Below are 25,449 nucleotides of genomic sequence, written 5' to 3'. Positions count from 1 at the left end.
CCTCCGGCCATGCACAGGCGCTGATCAGGAACAGGCGCCGGCCAGGAGCGTGTTCCTCCTGGACATTGAATAGTTTTTATTCGTACAATTACATCATCGTTCAAACATACAATTCAAATACTCTACGATCAACTACAAGAAATAAAATACTCTACGATCTATTATACAAACTTGAGGCTATTTGATCACGGAATGCATTCATATTTGTATCTTCGTCCCTTGATTGAGTATTTTGCTGTGGGGGTTGAGAGGTTGATGCTTCATGAGGAACATAGTTCTCATCACGGTCACAATGATCAAAGTCCTCATCCTCCATATGACTCTCTCTAATAAAGTTATGAAGTGCCATACATGCAACAATTATCTGACTTTACTTTGGCATTGGATAACTAGGCACTTTCAACAAAATCCGCCACTTCATCTTAAGAACTCCAAATGACCTCTCCACACAATTCCTAAGAGATGCATGAGCGAAGTTAAAGGTCTCTTTCATACCTTTGGGCATCGGCCCCTGTCTGAACTCTGGAAGATGGTACTTCGTTCCCTTGTAAGGTGAAAGATAACCAGGCCGATTGGGGTATCCAGAGTCCACTAGGTAAAACTTCCCTGCAAATACGAACATTCTTGTTACAAACAAAAGCTACAACCGAAGTGGTTTACTTACTGAATGTGCAAACATAGGCATAACATACCAGGAGGGGGATGTGGGAACTTGTCTTTGTACTTGTCTGTTGCATCATTGAAAACCCTCATGTCATGTACTGAACCAGGCCAGCCCGCAAGAACAAACGTGAACCTCAAGTCAAAGTCACAGACCGCAAGCACATTCTGTGTAGTGAAGCCCTTTCGACAAAGATGTTGCACCACCTTGTTACTTGACACGACAACTGGTATATGAGTACCATCTATTGCACCTATACAATTGTTGAAGTGTGGAAAGAATCTAGGATTCTGTAACCTACGGTGCATTGTTCTAAATTCAGGGTCGAGGGGCTTGATTATATCAGTTGCTAGCTTTATGATACACTTCAAAACTTTGTCAAAATTACGATGAACTGTTTCTAATGATCTCTCTAATCTGTTCTCAGCTTGTCTGACTGACTGAGGTGCACCAACCATCCAAAGAAACATTCCTAAGGCCTCTACTGAAGAGCTCTTTGATGTGGACTTTAGGCCATAAGATTGCACCAATAGATCATGCAGACGATCAAACAATTCTCTACTCATTCTAAACATGTTATAGCATTGCACACTATCTGCTAGATTTCTCATCACCCAATCATGACCACTTTCAACCGTCTTTCTCTTCTTAGTTTTATTAAAGTAGGTGTCATGATACATACCAAACAGCAGTAGATCCTCTGTGAATTGCCTTTCATATTCACTGTCCTCCTTAGCAATAAGCCTCAAGACCTCATCCTCACTTGACTCACTGTCTACATCCATATCCTGGACATAATTCAAAAAATCAATCAGTGAACCATACAAAAAATCAATATAGTGACATAATTCAATCAGCACAAAGTGACATAATACAAATCAGCAATCAGTGACATAATTCAATCAGCACAAACAGGTCAAATAAATGCATTGCATCACAAACAGTTCAAACAAATTTATTTGAAATGTTACTTGAATTAGTACAGACAGTTTCCTTCAACACAAAAGCATCACCACAAAGACATAATCCTAATCTAGGTTGTGCTGCTTGCAATATCTTCTCAAGAAGGTCAGCCTTCCTTCAGTTGTGGATATGTTAATGAAGAACTGCCTCAAGGAGTCATTTAAGCAGATCTGAGAAACAGCATAGTACTCAGAACTAGTTTCATCCACCCCACACTCCAAAGCCAATTTCTGAGCCTGCTTAATGGTGTTGTCCAACAGAGCCATCTTCTTGTCTTGCCTATTACAGACAGCTTCCTTGATGAACTGATTCCTTTAAGCTTGCTGCTTAGAAGAGAAACTAATGTAATCCTTCATCATTTTGACCATTGGGCTTTTGGTCTTCTTGTTTGGACTTGAAGCTGTTGTGTTGGTACTACTGGTTCTCTTGTGGCTGCTTGTACTCATAGGACTGTGTGCATACTCTGGAGGTAGATCTTGCTCAGGCATCTCTTGCTCAGGTTGTTCATGCTCTTCAGGCTCCTCAAGCTCCTCTGGCTCTTCAGGTTCTTGATCATCTGCATTGGTGTATCCTGGCACAAAAGAGCTTGAACCATCCACAACTACACCATCAAATATACGCTCAAGCAGTGGTAGATACTCAGGAGGCCCATACATTAATTTCATCTATTCTGGATGTTTCTGCACATGTAGTAGTTGAAGTTAGTTTGCAATCAGATGGATCCTTGCTAGCTGCACATATGATAGATCAACAAGTACCTTTATTGCAGTCTCCCACCACTCCAAGGTTGCAGTAGGCCACCCATTTTCATCACGGCCTAAACCACTGTCGGAATGGATATCTTTTATGAACTGATACATTCCCTTAAGTTGCCTAATCCTATTAGATATCTGTTTCCTATCATGCCTCAGCCCTGAACCGCAGTAATACTTTTCTATGACAAGCTTATACCCTCTTGTTGTCATAGTCCCTTTAATGTAGTTACCCATTTCAATTTGATCAACAAGTAATTGATACAACAGGTTGTTATTCTGCTCTGATGATCAACTTCCTCTGTCCAATTTATTCTACCATATGCATCACAAGAGAAATTACATCAGAACTCGAATACACATGCATAATCTATCTCATAAATAATGTACTAAGGTCGCTGTTAGTCTAGCAAAAAAGTGTAGCTAGAAATCCATATCCATCACTTCTTAGCATCTACTTTGCATATAGCAAGTGTTCTGAAGCTGCTAAGGCGAGCTGAGGCATGGTGAGCACCCCCTTATTCTTCCTCTATAACCCCCCCCCCCTCTCTCTCTGTCACACACACACACAGCTTATGCACAGGCACTGGCAACCACCAACTCCCCTTGAGTGCTTTGTTGCCTAGGTGACACCTTAAAGACCAAGAAACCACAAGCAATAAAATTTGATGTTCACAATGGTTTACCTCCTACGAAATCACCTTCAAGTGGTGGATGACATGCATCACAAGAACAAGCATTTCATGTTACTCTAACAGCAGTAGTGAACCTCATGCACTTCTCTGAGATCAAGAGTTTAAGACTCATACCTGACTGCTTGGAAACACTTCTTCCACTTCGTTGTCTTCAATGTCGTCGTCATCGTTGCCCTGCCGTCCAACACGTCGACCGCGGCCACGGCCTACTGATGCACCAGCCGCCGCCGAGGAAGCTCCACGCATACCACGACCGGTGGCAACCGGTCGCGGCGGCCGCGACTGGACGGCGACCATTCGCCGCGGCCTCCTACTGCTCCGCCACAGCTCCGAGCACTGCGTAAACCGAGTGTGCGAGATGTACCTCTTCTGCCACCGCGCGGTTGAGAGTGATAAGGCCCCGTGCTCTCCGACGCCGCCAGTGCGTCGGATTGCAGGATCCCCTGATACGCCGCCATCGACGACCAGTCATTCGCCTGCGAGTTGAGGTCTAGTGCCTCAATGCCAATCCGGGGACCACTAATGGATCCCGACCCCGGATACTGGTTGCCCTCGCCGGGGAAGAGGTCGAAGTTGCCGGAGAAGAAGTCCCTGGTGCCGTCATCGCCAAATCCGTCCATCGGCGACGCGCGAATGTAGGCGGTTGAGGTGCTCCGGCGACTGGTGTGGCGAAGGGAAGGGGACGGGATGTAGATCTGGCGAGAGGGGCGGCGGCGGTGAACTCATCACAGAGGGGTGGCGGCGGCGATGCGGGAGCATGTCAAAGGCAGGGGAGGCGGAGGGAGTCGGGCGATAGGGGCGGATACGGTGTAGATCTGGCGAAAGTGGCATCGAGAGGGGCGGCGGCGGCGATGCGGGAGAGGGTGGTGGTGGCGGCGATGTGAGAAGAAGGGGAGGCAGGGGGAATCGGGCGAGACGGGCGGAGGCGGTGGAGATCCGGCGAGCGGGGGGGGGCGCGAGGGGTGTGCGAGAGCTGGCGGCGGCCTGCGCGGAGGAGGGAGATGCGGATGAGGGTGACGGGCAGGTGCGGAGGCAGAGGAAGTGGCGCTGGCGCCGTGGGGTAGAGCAGAGGTGGCGGGGCCGGCGAGGCGGCGGCGGCGGCGGGCGAAGGAGGCGGGGCCGGGAGGAGCACGCGGGGAGGGAGGGAGAGAGTGCGGGGGAGGACAGAGATGCGGATGAGGGTGACGGGCAGGTGCGGGTGAGGGTGAGGGGCGCGTGCCTAGGGTGCTGTGCGAGGGGAGGGGTAAGGAGTGTCCAGGATCACTTTTAGCTCCTTTTAGAGCCTCTTTGGGAGCTAAATTTTAGCTCCAAAATTTTAGCTATTTGTCACTTTTAGGGCCTGTTTGGCAGAGCTCCACGCAGCTCTAGATCCTTAAAAACAGCTCCACTCCTATTTTTTCTAGCCAAACGGTGCAGCTCCGTGAAATCAAGATCCGCAAAAAAACTAGATCTAGCTCCCAGATCCACCAAATCCACGGAGCACCTCAGGGGGTGCTCTCAAAACGATAGTTTTGTAACCCCTCGTGGAGTTGGGGGAAATTTACCCACCAATGCCATCGATTACACATCCTCGTACCGGTTCACGTCTTTTTTTCCCACCGCCGGCTCCTTTCCCCTCCCCCCGACGCCGCCTCCTTTCTTCCGTGACGCCGCCTCCTTTCTTCCGTGACGCCGCCTCCTTTCGTTTTCTTCCGCGTCCGCCTCCACGGCCTCGACGGCCGCGGCCCCCTATCACGCGCGGTGCTCGCGCTCAAGCGCCACCCACGGATCGACGCCGGTGTCAGCCGCGTCGAGGAGGTCGACCAGGTTTCCAGAACACCCACGCCATCTACGAGCTCGAGGACCAAGGGCTCGTGCTAGAGCTCGAGGACCAAGGGCTCGTGCTAGAGCTCGACGAGACGCGGTTTGGCTTCCGGACCAGCTACGAGCTCGAGTGCGAGACGCCGGAGCTTGACCAGGTCCAGGAGGTGCTGGAGCGCCTGCTCACAGTCGCCGGCGTGCCGTACGACTACTCCCGCAGCAATAAGTTCGCCTGCTCCATGGCAGGGAAGCTGCTTCCTTGACTAGGCAGCCAAGTGTTCTTGTTAATCTCCGAGCGTGGCGTCTTCCATGTAATTCGATTTCACACAAGTCCTCGGTGGCATCTCATCTAGCATACCATACTTGGCATTTCAGAAGAAGATGAATCCCTGGTTAATTCATCTCTGTGTTCTACTATCTATTATTCATGTGATGAAACGAGCTGCGTTCTTGCACTTCGCGTTTCCTCAAAATTCATGCCTCCCCCACTTTGATTCATAGCAGTAATTTTCTCCCCCACTTTCGCTAGTTACTTTACCATTATATGTGACTATAAATAAATGTTTGCTTGGCACGCATGCGTAGCTATTAGAAAAAAATAAGAAAAAAAAGAAAACACCAAGGATATTAGTGGACAATCCAACCAAAAACTTTGTTTCTGGATCTGGAGCTGTTGTCTCAGCCAAATATTTTTCATCAACTCCACGGTGAGAGCATAGATCCACGCTGGAGCTGCTCTATGGTGGAGCTGCTATTTTTTTAGATCTGGAGCTACGTGGAGCTCTGCCAAACAGTCCCTTAGCCCACTTGTTTGGATCCCAAGAGCTAAATTTTGGACTAAAAGTGCAAAGCTAAAATTTAACCTTGGATCCAAACAGGGCCCTAGTTTGCTGCAGTCCGCTGGCGATTTGTATCTGTTTCACTCGAGACTACATATGCTTGAGTGCCCATGTTTTGGTATCTTTGTAGCATTGAGCTTGATTGGATTCATTCCGTATGTTTCTAAGATGTCTTTTAGGCATGCAAGAGATGATTCTGTTTTAAGCCTGCATGTACGATGAATCACATGGAACAAGTGTCTGTTTTTACTTTTGTCGCCACACACATGCGTTAGCTGGATGGTGCACAATCAATCGAATTTGTTTATCAGTGGAGTATTTTTAGTCACAATTCTCTTTTTGTCGACACTCGTGATGTAATTTGTTTATTAATAGATGGTGGATTTGGTAGGATTTTCTGAATCCAAGAGTTAAACACCTGGTGGGATCGGTTGATTTCACGTGACTTTCACGGTCCCTCCTCTGAACCCCAGCCGTTGGCATCCACATGCTCTGTCACAAAAGCCAGTGGCACCGCCTCTTGAGATTGCTGATGGTGGTGGATCAACGGTTTCTTTGCTGAAGTGACAGTCCGCGCCGCGCCCTCCGAGTCTATGGCAATGAACGGCTCTGGTGAATTCAAACCCTTTTTGTCAGGGCGCAATAGGAATTAGAAAGCCTTAGGGTAATCTAGTTGTAGTTGTGGCTGCTTTGTCCAGCGAGTTATAAACTTAGAATGTGTAAAAACATGCCAAGCAATCGACCACATTTGCGTTGCCAAACTGGATATTGAACTGAAAAATCTAATGATTGAACTGAAATCCACTGTTATAGTATTTATTTGCAGTTGACAGTGCCATTTCCTTGACAGGCCGAGCCTCTGACCATCCTGGCGTCCTGCTGTACGGGTGTCAGATACATGCGCCCGCTCGCCTAGGCTCAACCCCTGGAACAAGGTTTCAAATCAACCAGCCTATGGCTATGGTTTGGGGAGTATCGGCCTATGGCTGCATGTAGGGGACGACAAGCGGTCAAACTCGACAGTGACAGCGCAGCAAGCGTCTGCCTGCCAACTAATTTAATGACAAATCTGAAAGTCGTGCAATCTTGCTACAGTATTACTACTCCGTAATCGTGCCGGTACCCGCACAGATCAGTAAGCCGTCAGTAACAGGCTCTCTGGCCTCTGCCAGCGGTGCTCGCCGCTGCCCATCTCGCTGCTTCTTCCGGGACCAACGCGATCCCGTCCATCCGATCGCATTCCTTAGAGGAAGTATATTGCTACACATTAATAATATTATAGGTCGTATCATGCAGTGCCATGTAGGAATTTTGATGATGGGAAAGAGAGAAAGCAAGGAGCGAGAAAGAGGTTATTGTTTCGCGAAACAATAACCTCATTAGCTAAATTTTAGGATAACGAGACAACTCAACAATCATGGTAAGAGTTGTTTCCATACAACTCAGGATATTTTTTTCATATGCACAAATTAAGAAATTATATAGTTGTATCAGCTTAAAAGATAATCTATTATTGTACGGGTTGTCTGTTAAATCATCTCAAGATTAAGCACAAGATCACCTACAGCGGGGAGGAGCGGGCTCGAATGGGCACTAATGTGCGAGCACGGCTCACTCACACCGTCACACGCTCGCTCTTCGCTGACAAGTGGACCCCACGTACACCTACAGCGCTCCACGCGTCGCTGCGCGGCACGCACAGCGGATGCAGGCCCACCGGTCAGAGATACGGAGCGTCCTGACCGAGTCCAGACCTGACCTGACCCAACCCCAAGCGAAACGTCCGAGGAGGCCTAGCCCGGGTCGGACGGCCCCGTCGCGGCGCGGCGGACCCGGGACCCGTCAGTTTGAAAGCACGTGCACGCCCCGTGCGGGCGGGGAGGGAGGGAGGCGACCGTTACGACCACGCGGCCTGGCCGCCGGCCCTCTCGAGCTGCACGGCCGGTCCAACGGCTCACGACGCTGCGGCGGCCCACTAGCCGTTGGCCTCCATCGCCTTTTCCCCCTTTCAAATTCGCCCCCCTTCCCTCCCTCCCTCCCTCTCACGCAGCCTCGCCGCATCTAGCCCCAGACAAACCCCCTCCTTTCTCGTACGGGAGCGTGGCACTCTCTCCCAATTTCTCCCCAAGAGCGAACAAAAAACAAAAATAAAATCCGCTCCTAAAATCTTCCAGGCCTCTCCCAATCTCTCTCCTCCTTCGAATCCCAAGGCGGCCAGAGAGGAGAGAGATAGAGAGGGGGCGCTAGAGAGACGTTGCCGTTGCTGGCTGTTATTATTAACGCCGCCGCCGCCCCGCTTCGTTCGTATGGTCCGCGTCGTCCCGGGTCTCCTTTGTCAATAGGCCATCGCCGCCGCGGCATCTCGCCGGGATCGGAGAGAGAGAGGCGGCCGGCCCATCCGTCTCCTCCTCCTGCGGGTGCGTCTTCCGAATCCCGGCGGTTTCTCCACGGGGATCTGGGGGGTGGGCGTTTCTTGAATCGAATCCTGAGCCGCCGCCGCCGTGTGCTGCTGTGTGCAGGTCGGCGTCGGGGAGAATGGCGGGGAGGATGGCCGATGAGAACCGGAGGCCGGCGGCGGGGAAGCCCGTGCCCGGCGTGGCCCGAGGTGGGTGGCGGCGGCCCCGAGCTGATCTGTTCTCGGATGATTTAGTTGATTGCGGCGGCGCCGAATCGTCCGTGGTTCTGATCTCGTGATTTGTGCAGAGATGGGGAACCGGCGGGCGCTCACGGACATCAAGAACCTCGTCGGGGCGGCACCCTACCCCTGCGCCGTCGCCAAGAAGCCCATGCTGCAGTAATCCTCCTCGCCCAAGATCGTGCCTTTTTCATGGTTCTTGGGTCGAATCTGGTCTAATCGTGGCGTTCCTTTCTTCTCCTCAGGAAGAATGGAAGGGATCAGAAGAAGCCGGCGTTGGCAACCAGCCGGCCCATGACCAGGTTAGGACGCGTGCTGCCTTGTTCTTTCGCTCTGACGTTTCTTGGAGGCTCTGATTTGATCTCTGGGTATTGCTTTGGTGGTTCAGGAAATTCGCCGCCTCCTTGGCGAGCAAAGGGCAACCTGAGCGTCAGGCGACCACAATTGATCCAGGACTTGGAGCTGATCACAACAAGGAAACTGTCAGCAATGGCACCATCGACATCGACCTGGAACAGTACGAGGAGGTCCCCGATGTTGACATTGACATGGTATTTGCACTGTGCTGATTCGTACTGATCCAAAACGGATGGGTTTTGGGCATCTTTGTGATGGCTCCGACTCCGACTTAGTGTTACGTTTGGTGATGCAGGATGAGACAGATCACAAGGAGAGTGTGAACGAAGATGAATCTATCATGGACATTGACAGTGCAGACTCGGGGAACCCGCTTGCAGCAACTGAATACGTTGAAGAACTGTACAAGTTTTACAGAGAAACTGAGGTGATCTCTTGTCAAATCATGAATTCTGAAACATTAGATGATGTCAAAATCAGAGATGCTAAATTGAATAAATTAAACCGGAAACCTGTAATGAGCATTCCATTATGTTGTACAGTAGCATTATGTCCATGTGTAATTGAATGATTGAATAATGAGCATTCCAATAAATTAGACCGGAAACCTGTAACGGAATAATGAGCAAATTAGAATTCAAACTGCAGTTTAATATGGAAATGCATGCCTAACATGGATTAACATCTTTTTTGCACTTCAAGAAAATAACTTGAATAAACTATGCCCATGTGTTTTTATTTGAATGATTCTGATATCACACATTTGTTCACTTCACAGCCAGGAGTATCTAATTAATTTGTATTAGCTTTCTTGTGCAACACATTGGAATATTATGCTGTTTGTATACTATTCTCATATAGGTCTTTTATTCTGGTGTTACAATCATCAGTACATGACGTAATAACACTTGTAAAGCTGAAATCGCTTTATGAACAATCTGGTTCCCATGTTCTAAGAAAACATTCTATTATCATTGTATTCCCATCATTGTGCTTCAGATCATAAATATTTTGTCCTTGTACTACTAAAATTGGCTCCTTGGACATCGTCAAAATAAACCATGGTCACCTAATGCTTCAGTTATCTTTACAAATTTTTCTTGGCAGCTTCTTCAATCTTTTCAGTATTACCAATGTGGTGCTTAATGCAGGCAAAAAGTTGTGTAAAGCCTGATTACATGTCCAGCCAACAAGATATAAATGCAAAAATGAGAGCAATTCTCATTGATTGGCTCATTGAGGTAAAAAAAGCATGGGCCTTATAATTTGTACTGATCTGGAACTGCATGTGACTCTAATATTTTTACTGATCCTCTGCCAGGTGCATTACAAGTTCGAATTGATGGATGAGACACTGTTTCTTACAGTAAACATAATAGATAGATTTTTGGAAAAGCAAGTGGTTCCAAGGAAGAAGCTGCAGCTAGTGGGAGTAACAGCTATGCTTCTTGCTTGCAAATACGAGGAGGTTTCAGTTCCAGTTGTTGAAGACCTAGTGCTCATTTCTGACAGAGCCTACACAAAAGGGCAGATTCTAGAAATGGTAAGCCCATTAAATAAAATATGCACTTCCATTGGATTGTTGCTTAGCTCTTTTAGTACTGCATATCGAAATGTAAATTCAATCAGACATTTATGTCCATCTATACCTTAGCAAATAAACGGTAATGTTTACTTATAAACCAGCCACAGATTTCTTTGCTGCAAAAATGCAATCTTAACCTTTCTAGATCAATGCATGATGAATTTAGTCAGTTGTAATCTTTAGAATGATTTCTCCCTCTCTTTGCAAATCCTTGCACACACTGTCTTCTTCTTCTTTTGTATGGATGATGCCTTGGCTTTTTTAAACTAAGATTTGAAACTTCTTATTGAGCAGGAAAAGTTGATTCTAAACACGCTTCAGTTCAATATGTCTGTTCCAACACCATATGTCTTCATGAGGAGATTTCTGAAAGCAGCAGATTCAGATAAACAGGTGAAGTATAACTACATTCTGATCAGTGTTTTCATGACTTGGATAAACAAAACCCCTGTAGTAGTAGTGTTAAAGCTGGTTTTGTGACTGATATAATTACCCCACTGTTGTATCTCACAGCTAGAGCTAGTGTCCTTTTTCATGCTGGAGCTCTGTCTGGTTGAATACCAAATGCTGAAGTACCGGCCTTCGCTTCTAGCTGCTGCTGCAGTTTATACTGCGCAATGTGCTATCAATCGCTGCCAGCACTGGAGAAAGGTTTGCGAATCACATAGCAGATACACCGGCGACCAACTCCTGTAAGTCTGTGTTCAGTTACTTCCCTACTGCATTTACATGCATCTGTATCTTGACTTTCTGTGTTCCTTCGGCTGTTCTCTCAGTGAGTGCTCGAGGATGATGGTAGACTTTCACCAGAAGGCTGGAGCCGGCAAGCTCACCGGCGTACACAGGAAATACAGTACGTTCAAGTTTGGGTGCGCAGCCAAGGTTGAGCCTGCGCTGTTCCTGCTGGAGTCAGGAGACGCACCATCGCCACCACCTTCAGGCACAATCTAGTTGAATCTCTCCATTCAACTGAACAGATTTTAACCTCCGGGAATAAGTTGCAGAAACATCGTGTTGATGTTGCATCAATTTCCTTGGATCCTGCTTGTGATAATGTAACGTTTGGTTTTTATCTATGTCGTGAGTGACGATTAGTGATGGTCGGTCGATCGGTCGGTCAAGTCCGGCTAATAACGAATTGACCTGTTGAGGAATTGCTGTTGGAACCTTGTAAAGAAAACGAGCTCTGAATCAAATGGATCAATAGCTTTTGTTCTTGATGTTCTCTCATTTCGTTGTTCTCTTGATTGATGGTGCGGATGTGCCCTGATGCATTTTCTGAATGTGACTGGGAATCGATTGGTCAGGCAGTGAGTTGGGCATCGGATGTGGCTAGCCAGCTCCATGTGAGATCAGCCGGTGGCTGGCTACCGTTGACCGTTCTCTCCCCAAGGTTGATAGCAAATCATGCATTTGGTCATTTTTCACCATTACGACACATTTTGTACATTCCTTATAGTGATTTATATACAAGCTCCAAACTAAGAAAATCTGTCTTCCCATAAAGTGATCGATTTACAAGCTTAAAACTCACGTAGTGACACCTTTCAAAAGTATCCTTAACATAATAACACCTATACATACAGGCTTCTAAATTGACATTTTCTTGCCCATTACATATTCTGAGTAATCCACACCTCAGACGGAAAAACTCCATATATTAGTTCTTTAACATCACAGAAAGGAACGGCACGCTCAAAATTTCCTCTTTCCAGATCGTACGTCCTTACACCTCCCCAAACACGTAGTTGCAAAAGAAAATCAAATGCATGTATTATCACGGGAGCAGAGAAATATATACGGTGACGTCGAATCCCGGGCAAATTCTGGGTGGGTAAGCACGCGGAGTGATTCAATCCAAGGAATAATACATGATCCTCTAAAACGTTCTCTTGCACTACCACCTCGCATCCATCAGGAACAAACTTGTAGATTTCGAACGCAATACCATCCGGGTAATTATTTGCGAGTTTTGCACGAACCTGCAAGAGATCACCCCATGGCGCCGACACCAGATGCCTACTGAGGATACATCCTGGGTGCGGCCTTGCGGCAACCAACACCTCCCTTGTTGGTCCATTTGCTCCATCAAGATCCCACTTCTCCACCATCCCGTTCAATGTCACGGCGTAGAACCTCCCCTTGTGGTATGCACAGTCAAGGTAACTGTCTCTACGGCTTAGAGTCGAAGCCACTTGCCACTTGCTCTGCCCTGCCTAAACAAAAGAAAGCCAAGCAGCATGCATTTGGTTTTGGGACGACGTGGGTTGGGTCGGAGCCAACCCACTTTTGTGAGTTGGAGTGAACCCAACTCGTGTTTAGATACGAGGGAAGGAGAGGGATGGGTTGGACCCAGTCTTTTGTTTGGTTGAAAAGGTTGAGAGGGTTGGGATGGATGTCCTTTTAACACCGTTTGTTGTGAGCCACACCTGTAATCCTCTTCTTTTTTTCCCTCACTTCCTTTTCTATCTTCTTCCTCCTCCTGGCGCCGTCCGGCTGCAACTCCTCCCCGACACCCCCGCCGCCTCCTGGCGTCGTCCGGCTGCAGCTCCTCCACGGCACCGCCGGCCACCTCCATACGCCGCAGACCACCTCCGCGCCCCCTGCTCCTCCACAGCATCGCTGGCTGCCCCCGCGCTGGCCCCGCCTCCTCCTCCGCGCCGCCCCGACGTTGACCGCCGCCTCCCCGGCCACCTCCGTGCCGCCCCGGCGCCGGGCTGCCGGTCGCCGCATCCTCCCGCTAGCCACATCCTCCCCGCGCCCGCGCCAGGCCTGACAGACGCGCACGCCGGCCGTGCGGGTCGAGTGTGTCCGGTCGTTTCGGAGGGACGCACTCGACCTGCATCTACAAGGAATATTCTTCTACTGGTCCGACCCAACCCCACCCTCTCCAAACATGGATCGAAGTGGGTCCAATCCATTCCAACCCATCCGACCCAGTAACCAAACACACGGGTAGTGGATGATCATTGCAATGTAGTCACCAACTTTGGCGTGTGTAGTGGATGATCATTGCAATGTAGTCACCAACTTTGGATGGACTGCAAGATAGTACTGCCTTTTGGTAGAACCATATCGCAAAACGATTTGGTTTATAGACAGTGGATGTGGATGTTCCAAAACTGTAACCACCACTGACCGCCTTCACGCATGCGAAATCAGTGACCGGAGGGAGAGGGATCATGGCCAGGGTGACAGGGTTGTATAGCACGAGATTGGAGAGGTCATTGGCCAAAATCAGCCATCCGTGAGAGGCTCCACAACACGCACCAAAGCAGCCCTCTGGAAAACTGAGGCCATAAGACTTGTCAGCATTGACGGGGTGGTACAGGTTGCAGGTCACGTCTGAGCTGAACCTGTCATGCACCTGCATTTCTTTTTTTTTCGAAAGGAATGCACCTGCATTTCCTCGAGGTGCTTACCCCAAGACATGATCAAGGCGTTGCAGGATGCTGAGGAGGATATCAATCGGGAGGTCGTCAGACCAGCTGGGGCTTGGAAAAGGTCCTGCCATAGCAAACAATGAGAGTTACAGTATATTCAGCAGTTCAGCACAAATACGTGCAATCATATATTAGTACATAGTATATAGATAAAACAGCCAGCAAACCCAGCTATAGTTCGGACATTGAATCCCTTGTGATAATCGTACCTTTGTCAAAGAAATTGCGAATAACGAATCCGATTCAGACAAGCACAACCGAATACAGTATTTTGCAGAAGACTGGGAGTGTCAGAATGATGATATGGACAAAGTAAACGTCGAAAGAAAAAAATGGAAAATACCAAGAAATGCCTAAAACAATGCAATTTTATTTTATTTGGTCGAGAAGCTATCTATGAGATTCTATGGAAAAAGTTGCATCTGTAATCATGTCTTGGGGTAAAGGCAAAATGCATGTACGATCTCATCGATATGTCTTTGTGTGATTTCAATGCAAGGTAAAGGCAGACTTACCTGCTCCAGGAGGCGAAGCTGGAGGGGCTCCCATACTGCTATGCTATAAACTAGTAGAAATCACAGGGTAAAGGCAGAGGGAGAGGTGACATCTTATAAATATGGACGTGACGTGACGAAAATCAGACGAAAACCAATGTGGTTTACGGCCCATATAGCAGTCCAGTGTCAGACCGGCCCAATACTCCCTGTTCCCCAGCCCAGCTACGCGCCACGCCAGCGCAAAAGCCAATTTGGCGTCACGCCGGCGCCTTTTCGAAAACCGGCGGTCCACTGGTCAGGGGAAGAGGAACACACGGGCGGCGACGCCGTCACGATCCGCACCCGCGATTTGCCCCCCTTCTCCGCTTCCCCCCGCCCGTTCGCCTCGCGGGAAATCGCGCGCCGCGACGCCCGGATCGCCTGGATCCGACCGCGGAATCGGCGGGCGGCAGCCTCCCGACCCACCTGCGCGGCCGCTTGGGCGATTCGTTGGCTCAGGTTTCCTTCGCGCCTCTCTGTTTCCTCCAAATTCATGCCGACGCGATGTTCTCCTGCCCGTCCGGGTCCCGCGCCGCGTGGACTCCGCTCCGCCCCTTTTGGTGCTTCTCGGAGGAGGAGATTGAGCGATCTGATGCGATTTTGTGTTTAATTTTTGTCGGTTGCAACCCCTCCCGTTTTCTAGGTTTCTTGTCGTGTCTGGTGGGGTTGGTCGCAATGTAGCTGAACGCGTCTGCATCTAGTTTTCTATATGAATTCTGTTGGATTCGATAGATCGTTCAGGATGTCGCACTTTTGGCCTCATTGCAGATAATAGACTCGACGTGTGGATCCCTGGAAGTTTGATCTCATTGATTTGGATTGAAGTGCCAACCTTTAGGTCAGTATTGTTTGGCCTCATTGGTGTTAGCTGCCTGCTAGCTGAAGGAAGGTGATGCTGGATGATGCTGAGGGGCTTTGAAAGCATACTGGTTCGAAGAAGTGTTATTCGCCACCATGAGGGTTAACATTGGGCTCATAGTGCCTGTGATGGCACAATACTCTGCGCCCACATGGGCTACTATAGTTGCAGGGCTCTTCACGCTGGTTGCGCTTTCGCTCTCCATGTACCTTATATTCGAGCATCTCTCGGCCTACAACAATCCGGAGGTTTCCAGTTTTTGCTTTTGCGTCCTCTCATCAGTTTTTTTTATATAATCTTGTTTATCAGTATCATGAAAGCATAATTTTTAATGTTTTGGGTTCTGTTCTACTTGTACAGGAACAGAAATTTGTACTGGGTGTTATCCTCATGGTCCCTTGCTACGCAATTGAGTCGGTAAGGCCTCTATACATTTTATGTATGCGCTACATTACTCCAGCAGTTTGTCTAATGTTCTTTTTCTTTGGGGATAGTATATTTCTTTGATAAATCCAAATACGAGTGTTTACTGTGGCATCCTGCGTGATGGTTACGAAGCATTTGCAATGTACTGCTTCGGAAGATACATTACTGCATGTTTAGGTAAGTTATGCACATCAACATTGCTTTCTCGAGAATAGATGTCTGAGACATTGTAACAGCCCGTATTTCTTACATGGATCAATCATCTTTGCCTGTGAACCTACATTTAGTGCTGTGGTCATAGCTGCCGTCTTCTTCTTTTTTGCAAAAGAGTTTCCTCTGCTTTTTAGAAAGTAAATATGTTCGGCACAATCTGTCACTATATTTTCCAGAGAGCAGGAATGTAACATGCGTTTGAACAATGCATTTTGCTGTCCTCATTTACATACTTGTATGTACGGATGTACCTCTGCAGGTCTGCCATTATGCATTCCAGAACTATATGTGTGTTTTTGTTGCATCAGTGTGTAGTAAATTCCTGGGGGGAAAATTGGAGAAACATAGTCTCATTATCATATCTAGTACACTTAGGCCCTGTTTGTTTGAGATTATAATCCACCTAGATTATATAAGCTAGATTATGGATCATGGGTACTATAGTAAAAGACCACATTGGGACCAGAAATAATCTGAAATAAGCTAGTCTTGGGCAGCTTATTTCAGAATATTTGTGGTCCCAAAGTGATCTTTTACCCTACTACCCTTGGACCATAATCCAACTTATATAATCAAGGAGGGAAACAAACAGGCCCCTAGCATTTGGTGTTCGTTATAAGGTTACATTAGCATTGACAGAATGGAGCCACTGATTCAGAGTGCAAGCATATTTGTTGACAACTTGGAACATATCTTGTCCAGTGGCAGGCAGTATACTTATATCATTTCACTTGGTAGTCGCAGGATCTGTTTGTCTCTGCTTGCAATTGCTAGATTGTGATGGCACAATCCAATGCTCAACAAACACTTCGATTTCAATTCCAGATTATAGCAATCTAGCTACCTGGGTTTCACCAGCATTTAAAAACCTGCAATCTGCAAGCTGCAGATAAAACGAACAAGCCCTTACATTTCATAATGTATATTGTTCGGTGCAGTTTTCGATTTTTTTTTTCTTCTCTTCATTTGCGTGTGTTTATTATGGCTGACCAAATGTAGGTGGGGAAGATAAAACGATAGCTTTTTTGAAGAGGGAGGGTGGCTCAGGTTCTGGACAACCTCTACTGCATCATGCCTCTGAGAAGGGAATCATACACCATCATTTTCCTGTAAATTTTATATTGAAACCGTGGAGACTGGGGACGCGGTTCTACCTGATTATCAAATTTGGAATCTTCCAATATGTATTTCCACGAGCCCTTCTTGCAAATTCTTGATTCTGAAAAGTCGAAAATAAAACTTAGTTGCGTTCTTCTACACCTGCAGATGATCATAAAGACCCTAACAGCTAGCTTATCTCTTCTTCTAGAACCTTTTGGTGTCTATTGTGAAGGAGAATTCAATTTACGATGTGGGTAAGACAGTCCTTTCTTTTCTGCCTCTTTGCCTTCAAATTTGAACATTATATCTTCAATCCATTGAATTTTGTTTGAATGAATTGCCACGCCATTTTATTTGCTCCATTCATAGGAAATTGTGTTCACATCTTATTTGCTCATTTTCCGTTGTGATGAATAAACCAATGCTGAGATAGCTAAATCAGTTATTTTCTTCAACTATTCTCACATTGCTCTATCTCTGTGATGCAGGTACCCTTACTTTGCTGCAGTTCTCAACTTCAGTCAATATTGGGCCCTGTACTGTCTAGTAGCATGGTACACAGCTACAAAGGATGAATTGGCACCTATAAAGCCTCTCGCTAAGTTTCTTTCTTTCAAATCTATAGTATTCTTGACTTGGTGGCAAGGTGTGGTGATTGCAATATTGTATGCTCTGGGCCTTCTTAGAAGTCCTTTAGCCCAGAGCTTGGAGTTAAAATCAAGCATTCAAAACTTCATTATTTGCATAGAGGTATTTATCCTTCTAGGCTGTTTAAATTATTTATCTGGTGCAAACCATCTACCCCGTGCAACCTTGGAAACTATGAATCAAGGCCACAAGATGCTAATCCAATGGATAGGGTTAGTGGTGGGATTATTTTGCAGTTAAGCCCCCCACCCGCCGACCACTTTTGCATATCATGTTAGCTTTATAGCTTAAAAGAAAACGTATCTGGTGCAAACCATCTACCCCGTGCAACCTTGAAAATTATAAATCAAGGCCACAAGATGCTAATCCAATGGATAGGGTTAGTGGTGGGATTATTTTGCAGTTAAGCCCCCCACCCGCCGGCCACTTTTGATGCAGCACCTTTTTCCATGATATGCAAAAGTGGCCAGCGGGTGGGCAGGCTTAACTGCAAAATAATCCCACCACTAACCCTATCCATTGGATTAGCATCTTGTGGCCTTGATTCATAGTTTCCAAGGTTGCACGGGGTAGATGGTTTGCACCAGATACGTTCCCCCTTAAAAGAATCTATTTTCTTTCATGTTTTCCTCCAGGACAGATGGGCATTGCTTCGGCTGTTCACCTCTATGTGTTCCCAGCCAAGCCCTATGCACTTTTAGCTAATCAGTCACCTGGAAACATATCTGTACTTGGGGATTATGTATCCTCTGATCCTGTGGACCCTTTCGAAATTAAGGAAAGCAACCGGCCCACTAAAATGAAGCTTCCACAGTTGGAACCAGATGAGAGAAGCGTGACAAACATAAAAGAAAGTGTTCGGGACTTTGTTGTCGGCAGTGGAGAATATGTAAGTTCTGGGTTCTTTCTTTCTGAGCACTACTGATAAATTCTCTTTATATGTTAGGTTGGTTTTAAGTTTTTTGAACAAGTGGAACAAATTTTATTTACATATTCAAATATGTTATGTTCTACTTCTTCCATCCCAAATTACTATTCGTTTTGGCTTTTCTAGGTACATAGTTTTTGATATGCACCTAGATATATACTATGTCTAGATACATAGCAAAAGTTATGTATCTAGAAAAGCTAAAAGAAATTGTAATTTGGGACGGAGGGAATATTATGTACTCTATGGGTTATATGGTTAGCAGCATATGTTTGTGAGCATAATCCACATGGTTTGTCTTTTTTTCCCTCCCCCCTTAGGTGATCAAGGATTTCAAGTTCACTGTTAACCAAGCAGTAAGGCCAGTGGAGAAGCGCTTTGATAAATTGATGAAAAAGAAGGACAAGCATAAGAAAACCCAGGATGACAACTGGGTGAGTGCAGCAACACCAGAGAGACCAATTCGTGGGATTGATGATCCATTATTAAGCGGGAGTGCTAGTGACAGCGGCGTCACGAAGGGCAAAAAACATCACAGAGTTGTGAGCTCGAATGCTGCTATGGACAGCTGGGGAGGTGGTGATCAGGCATCTGATGGGTACGAGATCAGGGGTCGCCGCTGGGCTGTAAAGAACTAAGGTCGAGTGCAGGATTGGTGAATTCAAACCAACATCACGTTGAAAAAAGACACTGATACGTTTGCTGGTAAACTCGCTGGGAAAGTGCTTCTGCTACAGTGTCTTGTGTAGATAGCTGACAGATAGCCTCTGTGAATAGGTTACTAATTTTTCTTTTTAAATTTTGGCCAACTCATTGATATTTGGTATTGCAAAATCTAAGAATGAACTTTTCTTTCTTTAGAGATGGAAGCGCCTCTTCTTGCGTGATTGTCTCCATTGGAACTGATTTTATGTAGCGTTGTGACATGGAGTACTATAGTCCATGCATACACTGCGTGCATAAGAGAAGCGCCGAAAGTATGCTATCTTGAACGCCAGAATAACAGTGAATAAAACGATGAAATTGTGTTTTTTTATCTCGAGAAATAATGTGTGATCTTAGTATCTGTGTTGCATCTTGCCTGTGTGGAAGTTAATTGTTGTTGTAAAAGAAAACAAGCAAGTAGTAGCTGGTAACAAGCAAGTAGTAGCTGGTAGTGGGCCTGTTTGATTGCTTCACGGGCCAACAAGGCCTAAATCAACATTTGTATGCCAACAGTGCAGTGCAGAAGAGAGAATGGCATCTCTTTTTCTTCAAAAACACAGAATAAATTTAGAAAAAAAATGTAAGTATCCGTGTCGATTCGAGAACTGTAATTTGCGTGTGCCAATTTTACCACAAGGAAACTGAGCTACGCTCGGGAATTACATCAGGAAGTTATTACACGAATCAACCTCAAGCAGCTCAATCGAGATCCAAGAAACACAGAACTCGTATGGTATCGCCCACGCGGGCACAGATCTGCTCCAATCGCCTGCTCGCTGACACCCGGGCCTACCACGCGGTGGTCTACCTCTAATCCATACCTCCTGCGCGTGCGGCCCCGGGCCCGCCTGTCCGTCGGTCCACGCTCCACTGCTGTCTCCGCTGTCCCAGGGTCAGCTGAGCCTGTCGTTAGCCGGGGTAGGGACGAGGAGCCATTGCTGATTCCGTTCCCGGAGAATCTCAAGTTGTTTACTCAGGGCAGCCGTACTCAGGCCAGCAAAGCAATTCAGTTTCGCGGGCCAATTTACAGCTCTTAATGGCCCTATTTGCTACTATATGCTGGAGGTTTGACCTCAGAGTACTTTGTTAATACACCAGATCAAATAGCCTTGTGTTGTCTTATTGGACATTATCACATTAATAGTGTGAAATTATTACTATTGTTTACTTGTACACGTAAAAACTAAAGATAATTTGGCCCAAAGGGAGGTGTGCTGTACAATTCAGCCAGGGCTAGCTCCAGGCAGTGGAAGGAAGTACCGGCACGGCATGACCACCCCAACAGCTGATTTCCTCTGCACTTTGCCATCTGGTTTTCCACGCATGGTGCGTGACTACGTACGTAATCCGCACCAACACAATCATAAAAGGCCGACCGACCGGCGGTTTGTTGGCGCCACTCCAAGCAAAGGCACGGCACAAGTGCAAACCTAACTTTACAATCGACAGGAGGTATCCAAACTCCCGATCAATCCAACACACCCTAGATACACGTTCTCGTACTGGACAACCTATCACCCACACACATTTTCACACATTTCTCGACCTCCTGCTCAACCGGTCAACCCTTCATTTCTCTTTTCTCTTTCCTTCATCTCCCGGTCTCCCACCTCCTCCATTTCCTTTTCCCCGGATCCAACGGAGGGGCCGGTGTCCCTAGCTTCGGCGACAGCAGGCGAGGGGTGTGTTGGGGTTGCTCTGTGATGGGCGGGGGTGCGGCAGCGCCGGGGCAGCGGGAAGCTCCCCCGCGGTGAGCGGCGGCGCGCAGTCCTAGGGGCGAGCTCTCTCGCCGAGGAGCGGCGGCGCGCAGTATTCGGGCGAGCTCTCCCGCAGAGGATGGCGACACGCGAGCATCCGTGACGAGGTCCCCACCGGGAGTACCGAGGCAAGCTCCCTGCCGCCGCTGACGGCGCTCGGCTAATTTTTTTCTTTTTTTTCCCAAATTTTTTTTCTAAAATTTTCTTCTATATTTTTCTGGAAGCTTTTTCTCACAAATTTTTGTTTCTTTTTTCTTTTGTTTTCAACGCATCTTTCCTAAAGTTTTCTAAAAGTTTCTTCATTTTTTTCCAAATGTTTGTTTTCCAAAACAATCGCTCAATTTTTTCACGAAAGTTTGTTCACAAACTTTTATATGAATTTTTTATCGTTCGTAAAAGTTTTATTGGTTGGATTCCAATTGTTGCCAAACCAAAATCATGGCTTACCAAAATCGAGCATGTTAAAGTTGGGGTAAGTAATTAAAGTACTTCCTTGCCAAAACATGCCAACCAATACTTATTCCTCTCAAGAAGCTTATAGTGACATGCCATAATATTGGCTACAAATATTGGTGTGCTAATTTTTTTTGACAATGAATCAATTGGTAGCCAATTTTTTTAGGATTTGCCTTGATTTTGGCTTGGCAAATATTGGAAGCCAACCAACCAGGTTTAATATTTATTGCTAAAGTCACTTCGCCCGTAAATTCGATTCGCCCCGCAGAAAAGTGACCGGCAGCCCGTTAACTCTTCCAGTCCTCGTCAGTTCTCTCTCACCCAGCAACAGTGGGTGATCTATCCCTACGCAAATGGCCCCATGCGGCTGCGCCGTGCGACGTAAAATTATAACCCAGTCGCTCTCTGAACCCCCATGTGCTACCACCACATCATCACTTCCTCTCGAATCATCTTCAGGCTCGCTCGATCAAGCTAAAGGCGACCAATGGCCAAGGGGACGTTATCCCCCAGCAGGGACGTAGCAGAGCGACGGTTGCAGCGGCAATGACAGCACACTGGACACCTGTGCGCTTGCCCAAGCGTCAGTGCGGAGGAAATCGCTCCTGCTCCTCCAGTCCTCCGTACGTGTTGGTCCCTAATGAATTGTTGGAGCCGCTTGCTAATAAGTGCCTGCAAACCCAGCTCAGGGCTGTGGATCAATGCCTGATCGCGACGCCCTCGACCCTTGTTATCTACTCCAACAAGCATAATCCGTTGATTTCAGTCGATCGGAGTCGGTTCAATTATTATGTGCCTGAACCTGATCTATCGGATGGTCAAAGGGAGTTGGTAGGCAGCTTCGGCCTGGCCCACACAGCCGGTGAACGAAAGCTACGGTCACGATTGAAGGAAAGAAAAAGGTAGATTGGGAGGGGGCCGTCACGTTCCAATCAAAAGGTGCAGCAGGGTTGGTTGTTATCTAAAGCGTCCGATCCCCATCCCTTGTTTCCGCCTCTCTCTCTCTCTCTCCCCCCCCCCCCCCCCCCCCTCCCTCTTGTTTACTACTTGCAGCATGCTAGTACTGATTAGGATTGCTGCAGCTACTGACACCTTCAAGGAAATTAAAAGAGATCAGTGAACAGTGACGGTGTTCAAATTTGCAAGGTGCCACCGGCATGGAGCTTGGCCGCTTGCTCTAGGACATGGGCGTCTTGGCGTTCACTGCTGATGCGTTGCCATGCGTGGGTTCGTGTTCGTCCTGGGGAGGTGTGCGAGGAGCGGGCCAAAACTAATGAAAAGCCGGTAGCCGAGGGTGTTAGCTGCGGAATCGCCGTGGAGGTCTTAAAAAATGGCGGAGTACCCTTTGGCCTTTGCCCTTCATTGCATGGGAATCAGTTGGGGGCGGTCGGTGCTGCCGCCTGCCAACTTTCTCCCAGTCGCACGTAACAGCCGGATGCTCTGACTGACACGGCCCTGGCCGAGCGATTTGGCTGCTGGGCACCAGCATCATACGATCTCAGGCTCAGCTCAGATGTGCGCAGCCTGCGCTGCCGCTCGCCGGCCACTGCCTGTGCCTGTGCTTGGTCGTGCTGGTTCAGCCGTGTGTCTGGCTGTCTGCCCGCCGTGCAGGTGCCGGTGCAGGCAGATTGGTTCTTCGTCCTTTTCTTATCTTTTTTCTTGAGGAAGAAGAGGCGTTGCTACTTTTCCAGGAGCAGAGAAGCCGGTGGCGTTTTCGGAAAGTGCCAGCAAAACTTTATCCTATCGTTGTGCTGTTTGGCAGTTTGGCACCTGTACACTGTAGTACTGTACCCATTTCAGTTTGTATACTGAGGTGGACCGTGGACGTACACGGAGATGCCTTTGTATAACTAACTGCTGTTCCCCAAATATCCCTTCATCCTCGTGCCATTAAAAAAGAGGTTCAGTGGCCACCGACCTCCGCGCTCCGCGACTCGTCAAGCGTGGAAAGTTGCGAAGTGGTCACACATATCCCTCCCAATGCAGTGGAAGTTCCAGCAAAACTGCCTCGTGTCATGTCAAGTTTGGTCAAGCACTCAAGCAATTCAGGAAATGTTGTCGTCGACTGCCCATCGTTTCGTTTTGCTTCAAAAACTACAGCCTTTTGGCCGTGCCACACACTCGCTACTGAATGAAGCCTTGACCACCTCAAAACGGCTACACATTTATAAGCTTGGAGACACCACATGGCCAAGTGCTTGGTGCAAACAGTCATAGAGAATGATCATGTTCTATCCCCCCCCCCCCCCCCATCCCCTTCTTTTTGCGGGTACTGTAGCAGTATCTCATTACGTGGGCCACATCCCAGTTGCTATCAGGTTAGTTGTTAGCATCTCACTTTCTTCTCACAAGAAAAAAAAAGATAAGCCAAAAAAAATTAGGAGGAATGGATATATCTTCACCATATTTCCCTTTCGCTCAATTGTCCACTTATACTTTGTCATTTCATCATTGCTCTTTCTGGCAGAATTTTGGCTTTGTCTTTGTCGTCTTGGTTGTGGAGGAACATGTGCTAATATGCTGAATTGGATGTTGTAGAATTTAGCTGAAATTCCTGAACTTACAGATACTGCAAACCATGGACAGGTACGGCATCATAGAGCATCGTATTTTTCCAGATGAATATTCGTCCGCCATTTCCAAAAGGAAAAAAAACAGTGTCTGGGATAATAAGTCATGCTTCCTTGATCTAGAAGAAGAAAAGGCAAGTCCGAAAAGGATCTTTCAAAGCTTATTAAAGTCATTGACAGGACAGGTTCTCCATTACACTGGACGATCCATCTATCACTCTGCCACTCAAAATAGTCTAGCTGAGTTTACTCTCCAGCAGTGAAAGGGAGCATGCATAACTGAATTCATGACACAACTTTAAAAAATCACTGTTAGCAACAGATTGTACAAAAAATGTTTATTTGTCGATGAGTCTTGAGATTAGCACATTCTGACAACTGGAAATTAGAAACCTGAGCATTTTTGGAGTGAAGAAAATGGTGCAGGGGACAGAGTTACCCTCTGGATCGCGGCTGTTTTTCTACTGCAAGCTGGCACGAACCCAAGCACAGTCCGTCAGCATGCATGTGTGCGATCTTTGCGTGCGAATCCCAACAACTTTTCTTTTTTACCCAAAGAATACTGCTACACTAGCCTACACCACTGTCAACAAGCTTTTTGTAGCCAATGATGGCACTGATCCAGATCGAAATTTCCTCTTGCATGTTCCACGAATCCAATCCACATGAAACTCAGCTCCAGGTCTACAACACAGATCGAGTCCATTTGAGCACACCTTTTGTGTGGCACAAGGGAAGGCGATCGAGTCAGGCACGACATCGATCGGCCTGTCTGTTGGGATAGGATCGGATCCAAGGACACACGCACCCAAACTTCACGTGGACTGTTCCTGCAGGCGTTTTTCTCTGCGCCGGCCAATGGCATGCTCGAAATCTGCTCATGCATCCCCTGGTTTTGATGAGACGTGACATGATTGGCATTCAGCGCGTCCTAAACACAGAGCAGAGTCACCCACTTGCAACGCTTCTTCCGGGATGGACGGATGGTACAAAGCGTAAAACCCTGAACCACACAAGAAAATACTGCTCCCTCCCACATTTTTTATCAAACGTTGGTCAAATTTTTACATGTGTGTATACTTAATGTGTAAAGGTGGCATGAATATATTTGTATTTTAAAGATCTTTTAATAAATTACGTTGATTTTTAGCAATTGATGACTAGGCATGAAAATGGTCGAAAACGAAATCATAATGTAGAAAACGAAAGCAGGACGGTCGGGATTTTTTCACATTTATGAAAATAAACTACTACAAAAATGGTTTAGAATGACATTAAAATTAGTTGAATCTGACAATTTTTATGTTTTTACTAAAAACAGGAACAGTCGAAAACGAAATCGCAATGTAGAAAATGAAAACAGTCGGTATCCCGACTGTTTAAGAAATTGATGGTCAAAATATACCTGTAAAGATCTTTTCAAATCCTAATACACCTGTACTTAAAACTAAACGAGGGGAGTAATATGTTTAAGTGGCATGAAAGAGATATTGATGGAAATCACAAGGGCAAAAATATGC

General features: G+C 47.0%; 3 protein-coding genes and 2 pseudogenes across 4 annotated transcripts; 3 read left to right on the top strand and 2 right to left on the bottom strand.

Moving 5' to 3' along the window:
• Window positions 1–370: 370 nt before the first annotated feature.
• LOC140223495 (protein ALP1-like) lies at window positions 371–1,289 on the bottom strand. Its single transcript, XM_072295334.1, has 2 exons — window positions 693–1,289; window positions 371–606 (listed from the first exon to the last, which is right to left on the bottom strand). The coding sequence occupies exons 1-2, from the start codon at window positions 1,270–1,272 to the stop codon at window positions 371–373; spliced, it is 816 nt and encodes a 271-aa protein (XP_072151435.1). The 5' UTR covers window positions 1,273–1,289.
• A 3,468-nt stretch (window positions 1,290–4,757) lies between these two features.
• LOC117864809 (triphosphate tunnel metalloenzyme 3-like) lies at window positions 4,758–5,354 on the top strand (annotated as a pseudogene).
• A 2,392-nt stretch (window positions 5,355–7,746) lies between these two features.
• On the top strand, window positions 7,747–11,517 carry LOC117865886 (cyclin-B2-1). The gene is made up of 11 exons (XM_034750147.2): window positions 7,747–8,127; window positions 8,230–8,315; window positions 8,414–8,504; window positions 8,591–8,647; window positions 8,734–8,896; window positions 8,998–9,129; window positions 9,854–9,943; window positions 10,024–10,245; window positions 10,582–10,680; window positions 10,801–10,979; window positions 11,064–11,517. Exons 2-11 carry the CDS (start codon window positions 8,246–8,248, stop codon window positions 11,236–11,238), a joined length of 1,278 nt encoding a protein of 425 aa, XP_034606038.1. The 5' UTR covers window positions 7,747–8,127; window positions 8,230–8,245; the 3' UTR covers window positions 11,239–11,517.
• A 383-nt stretch (window positions 11,518–11,900) lies between these two features.
• LOC140223494 (uncharacterized) lies at window positions 11,901–13,807 on the bottom strand (annotated as a pseudogene).
• A 707-nt stretch (window positions 13,808–14,514) lies between these two features.
• Window positions 14,515–19,301, top strand: LOC117864322 (protein LAZ1). 2 transcript variants are annotated; one of them, XM_034748375.2, is made up of 9 exons: window positions 14,521–14,725; window positions 15,035–15,373; window positions 15,486–15,542; window positions 15,620–15,728; window positions 16,764–16,948; window positions 17,031–17,119; window positions 17,354–17,615; window positions 18,154–18,402; window positions 18,762–19,301. In XM_034748375.2, the coding sequence occupies exons 2-9, from the start codon at window positions 15,221–15,223 to the stop codon at window positions 19,077–19,079; spliced, it is 1,422 nt and encodes a 473-aa protein (XP_034604266.1). In that variant the 5' UTR covers window positions 14,521–14,725; window positions 15,035–15,220; the 3' UTR covers window positions 19,080–19,301. The 2 variants fall into 2 exon arrangements, with proteins under 2 accessions (XP_072151046.1, XP_034604266.1); XM_072294945.1 differs by lacking the exon at window positions 18,762–19,301 and having other exon boundaries at window positions 14,515–14,725; window positions 18,149–18,361.
• The last annotated feature ends 6,148 nt before the right edge of the window (window positions 19,302–25,449 follow it).

Source organism: Setaria viridis, chromosome 7 (genome assembly GCF_005286985.2).
Source record: "Setaria viridis chromosome 7, Setaria_viridis_v4.0, whole genome shotgun sequence".
In the NCBI taxonomy this organism is placed as follows: domain Eukaryota; kingdom Viridiplantae; phylum Streptophyta; class Magnoliopsida; order Poales; family Poaceae; genus Setaria; species Setaria viridis.
Note: the sequence above shows the minus strand (reverse complement) of the source record. Positions and strands in the feature narration are given on the sequence as shown.